The following is a 5,459-nucleotide window of genomic DNA, read 5'->3' on the forward strand; positions in this document are numbered from 1 at the left end:
TGTGTTCTTTTGTACAATGATATGGTGGTATTTGGTTGTAGCAAGACTTCATTTTTACATTGAGCAGGCATGTTCCTAACTACCTCCTGTGGTTATTTACTGTCACTGGCTATTTCCTATTTCAGTAGTTATCTTAAGGATCTGTTCAAGGAGTTTATTACTCTCTATTACATAGTCCACCAATTCAACTCGTATGACAGTTGCATTCAGCTATTCTTCATTATTGTATGTTATTGCCTAACATGTCAAGGTAATTATGTGTGGCCTATTTTGTACATTCCTGACAACTTGTCATGCTTTTTCCTCTGCATCATCTTTAGCTGCTAGCTCTAGCAATGTGTTTGCAGTCATGTCGAGCAGTTGTATTGCTCCTTCATCAAATGTGGTTTCCCATAGCTCCCCAGTGTGGTCTTGCAATTGTAGGTGGACCATGTAGCTATAATTGCATTCTATAAATTGCTTGTCGCATTTTTTATAGTACCATTCTTCATTTGCATTTTCAAACAACTTTTTCTTGCATTGCTTTCCTGCCACTTGGTTGGGGCAAGCCGGGTAGGATAGCTTATCTGTGTTGACCTCTATAATGGTTGCTTTCACGATGCACTTTATACCACAAGTAGAACGCACAGTTTGATCATGTATGTCATGAATTGTCATTCTCAATACTGCAGGAGGTTGTGGGGTGTAGCTAATCGATGGCTCACCGTTGTCCTTAACATTGTCATCAAACCATGACTTTAACTCCACTGTCTCTGGAATTTGGAGATTGATCATTAGTTGTGTATTACCTATGGTGTTGAGTACTCTTCCATTGAACTCAGTAACACGGCCTCCCTTAACCAATAGAACTATAGTGTCTTGCAAGTAGTAGCTTTGTTGCAATTCACTGCCCACTTGCTTGGCTGTTGAGCCCCAAAGCGTTAGATCAATGGGCCTACGAGTCATATCAAGCAATTGGATGGCATGCCAAGAAACTTCCATTCCATTTGCTCTTCTTATTGTGGAGGTTGGTTGTACAAATATTGTTTGTCAGTGCCTTGTTGTTGCTCCCTCAGCTGGTGTTGGAGATGGTAATGACATCCTCTCGATCTTTTGACTCCACTACGCGGCTAGATTATTCCACATTCCAAAGTAGATTAGGCCAGTAGAGGTACGCTAGAAAACCAAATTTATGTGTTACTATCAAAATGATAGCACTCAATTTTTTTTACATAAAATGCCCTACAATTCATGTTTCCCTTGATACAACTTAGCTTCTTGTTACATTTTATACAACCAAGTTTAAGGAAAGAAACCAAGATGGTATACTACATCCATAATCGATTAAGACTGAGGGAAGGTCAAGGAGACCTAAAAATTCATTTAGTATGTTAGAGCTTTGAGTGGGAAGACATTAAATTCTGAACATGAAATAATCAATCTCATAAGGGTGGATAGTGGAACGCACTCGGCGTCCTTTTTACAGTTTTCTGGCAGTCCTGTGGTATCTATAAGTTGCAGCTACATGACTAAAATGAATATATTTCTCTAAAACTTTAGGTACACAATTATAGTTGCACAACTTTAGAGTGTAGCAGGAAGGGAGCCTGAAAGGTTCCTACACATAGGGGACTCCCATGTTTGTGTTGCAGCTTGCATTCTATTTTTCATTTATTTTAGTATTAGAAATGTTACATCTATTATTTTTTATTTCACATTGTTTCATAGCCATCTCCAGGCTTCCCTAATAGTGTATTTGTTATGAATATATGACTCCAGCAATGGAAAAACCATTTGCACAAATGGAAATCATTTTACAGCTATGTGTTAGATATGTTTTACACCCAACATTTTTTATTTCCAGGGTCTCTTTCAAACATTGAGATTGTATGGGCTATATTACCTCCTCAATAAAATGTATAACATGTAAGGGAAACAAATATGTTTATAAGAGACAATACAAAGAATGCTATGTACTTTGTATATTTCATTAAGCAATTGCAGTAGTTACATACAAATTATCTCTACACAATGTTGTACAACAATTACATAGACATAGTATTATTTGGAATGCTGCATCGTGGAGCCAATTACTGTAGGAGCTACGACAAAAACGTGTGCAACAAAAATTTGGCATACCTTCTACGATGCTGACATTAGGGATGCACAAATTCTTTCGACATTGGGTACAACTCATCAACCCAATAAAGATGTTGAAGTCTACGACGTTTCAGCCCCCAGTTGCCTGTGGCAGGATGCAATATTAAAGAGCAGATACAATCCGTCTGCGTCCATGTTGGTATTTTCTCGGTAGCGATTTTCCTGGTCCTTTCTTTGATTGGAACTGTTAAGTACACCCCCTATGGCCCCCACCTTTCTACCAAATTTTGATTCCACATTGTGCTTGAGGGAGAGCTAAATTGCAATCTAAATATATCGCCATGGTAGTGCAAACATCCTAAACTTAGGTGAAGGAAACTTACAAATAAACGTCTGGTATCTTCTTACCATAGCCAAGATCAAACACATATGTTTTTTCATTTGAATAATCCAAGAGTAGTCATGCATTAGTAAAAAGAGAGTTGTCCTCCACTATAATCAATAGTCAAATATTTTGATGTCTGATCATATGTATAGGAAAGGATATTAGTTTTTAGGTTAGATATATGTCTACATCTTTGTGTTCGAGTGTCAATTATGTTTTCTTTTATATACACTGCCAGTAATGTTATTGATATAACGTTGTCCCCTCTTTGACAGTAATACCTAACATACCCATGTTTTTTAGTAACTATGATAATAGAATAACCATAAATTTGGTGGAAGGAGGAATGGTTAAGAATAGCAAGTGGTTTAATATTCCTGATTCCTAACATCAAAGTCATTATTATTAATTGGTTTAAGGTTCTTGAGAACTTTTAAAACATTGACCTAACACAAAGATTTGCAGGAAACTAACCTCTACAACATGCCCTGGCACTTAATGAATTTTAGATAAGAGCAGCTGAATCTAGTATCCCATGAACGACTACAAGACATGGAACATGTTCAGGAAGAAAAGATTCATTGCTCAGGCATCATATAGGGAACAATAATATTGATGCCTTCAAATAGGGGAGCATCATGAAAGAGCAGATGTGAAGACCCTATTTAATTACCTGAATCTGGAAGGTATCAATCAAGCAACATCAGCGTATAATCTAGAAACACATATTTCAAATATATAGTCTATAGATTGATTAGGAAGGGGAAATCTCTTTATTGTGCTTGAAATTGGATGCCCAAAGCTAAAACAAGCTATGATTTCCTATGTGAATGTCAAAAAATAGAGTGTTTTCATACATAATACATTTTAGGTAGAGGTAAAAATGGGCATTTGATCAAGCTTCAATCCGTTGTCCATACGAGTTTACAAAATTCAAGGTCCACATGACTTTAATGGCCTTAATTTGGTCTTGGCCCCTTGACTCCCCTAGGGACTTTTTTTCATTTATTTGTTTATTTTAGAATAATCCTTGCAGTTCTAAAGAGTTTAGAAATAGGGGATGGGCATGCAGGGTTCAAGGTTAGGGACCAATGACCTAAATTTGGGAATGGCTAGCAGTGCAAACATATATAAATATACAAACGGGCCCTCACTATTTCTAACAAAAATGTTATCATTCACAATAGACATCACTATAAGAGACAATGACATGCTGATTTGAATTCATATTGTACTATCACATAATAGAGATCTACAATGTTAAAAAAGGCAACAATATCAAGTCCCTACATGGCCCTCAAGTTACTTCGTGATGAAATTGAACCCACTACTTGAAGTGAAAGGCAAGCTACTACAACTGTCAATCATCTGTGGCATGAGCATTGTTCATTATGCTAAACATATCAGCTCTAGCCCATTTTAGCTTTCCTAATGTTCTTAATCTCTGTGTTCTAGAGTTTTATGTGCTGTTACCAGTATCGTTACATTTTTTTAACATTTTTGACTGTTCCTAATTAAATAAGGCCGGCGTTCTCTTGTCAGTTTTGATTGAATAAGAAATGAATATATCATCTTATTGTTAGAGGAATAAATCTTCAATACAGCCAGTCACAAAAACTAGCACACGAACAATTTCTGTCAGAATGTCTTTACATTTTGTTGTAGACTATTAGATGGACATTCTTATCAATGGGTCTATGACTATATCTAATCTTGTCTTAGATGGACAAATAATCTAGTCTTATCTGTTTGTAGGAGAAAATAGCCACAATAGATTTCATGGGATAATAATGGCTCCATTTCAAGGTCATTGCTTGTTATTGTGCAACTCCTGCAGCTTCATTGCAGTAGACTAAAAAATATAATATCCACTACTTTTCCAGCTACTAAATGAAATATATATTCTTTCCTTTTTGCTACCCATACTTCTAGAATTTATACTTTTTACTATAACATTGTAATTCTCATAAGGTGTAGCTTGCTAAAGAATCACTGGTATGAGCATGAAGCTCCATGGGTTGTGCCAATAGAGATATATACAAGCTTGCTTTAATTTATATCAATAACCAAGTGTCAAATTAAATCATAGTAACAGGAATCAGACATTGAAGTTAGTGAATTACAGGACCATACTATCTTAAATAGAAGAACAGAACACACACATCATTATATGTAAAATTGAGCTTGTTACAAAGAATAAAAATGGAATTTGAATAAGATGATGAGATGCTAATTAATTACAAAACACCTAAAGCAAATTTTGCAATGCAAAATATGAAGTTCAAAGAAGTGGCTCATACACCCGCCTATGTAGATGTAATTTATCTGAACTTTAATGGATCCCATCAGAAAGACCCCAGTGTGAAACAATAGCTCTCTTGGAGGTGATGCAATCTGACATGGCCACTAGTAAAGATAGGCAAACTGAATTTCTCGGCCATCACAAGCAGCAGCATGAGGATTTTAGGGCAGAATGGTTTTGGTATAAGTTTTCAGAGGCTGACAACCTCAAGGATCTTGCAGAATAATGATGTAGAAGGGTGGATTGGTAGAACTAAACAATCCAAGAGACCAATACCTACAACAACTAAATTTAGGCCAGTGAAGGCATGGAACAATATTACATAGCCCTAACTGGATATTGTCAATGTCTTCATCATTTGACTGCTCAAGGTTAAAGAGCACAGAAGAGATAAGGAACACAAACTCAATAGTAAAATCGAGACTCCAAATCTATAACAAATTTGTACACCAGTATTAAATAGGGACAAAGGCTAAAAATCCAAATTTCACAACAGAAGAAGCTATCAAACCAAATCAGAACACCATAGAGCATGGAATTGCATAATGGCATTTTACCTAAATCATCGAAGAGAACTCCAAACACTGTTGTCCAGCTCTCCTACCGTCATCCTAGTTCCTGTAAGAGGTAACAAAGAATGATGTAAGCAAAGTTATTGAGAAGCAAAAAACATGCATTCTTTCCAAATGACAA

General features: G+C 36.1%; 1 protein-coding gene across 1 annotated transcript; it reads right to left on the minus strand.

Moving 5' to 3' along the window:
- Positions 1-291: 291 nt before the first annotated feature.
- On the minus strand, positions 292-945 carry LOC149558352 (replication protein A 70 kDa DNA-binding subunit A-like). The gene has a single exon (XM_089830790.1). It carries the CDS (start codon positions 943-945, stop codon positions 292-294), a length of 654 nt encoding a protein of 217 aa, XP_089686916.1.
- Positions 946-5,459: the final 4,514 nt, after the last annotated feature.

Source organism: Cupressus sempervirens, chromosome 5, assembly GCF_028749045.1.
Source record: "Cupressus sempervirens isolate cs-2001-9-10 chromosome 5, ASM2874904v1, whole genome shotgun sequence".
NCBI classification, from domain to species: Eukaryota; Viridiplantae; Streptophyta; class Pinopsida; order Cupressales; family Cupressaceae; genus Cupressus; species Cupressus sempervirens.

Bases quoted from the DNA above. Each gene is read 5' to 3' on its own strand.
- LOC149558352 (XM_089830790.1), bottom strand. From the start codon at position 945: ATGACTCGTAGGCCCATTGATCTAACGCTTTGGGGCTCAACAGCCAAG.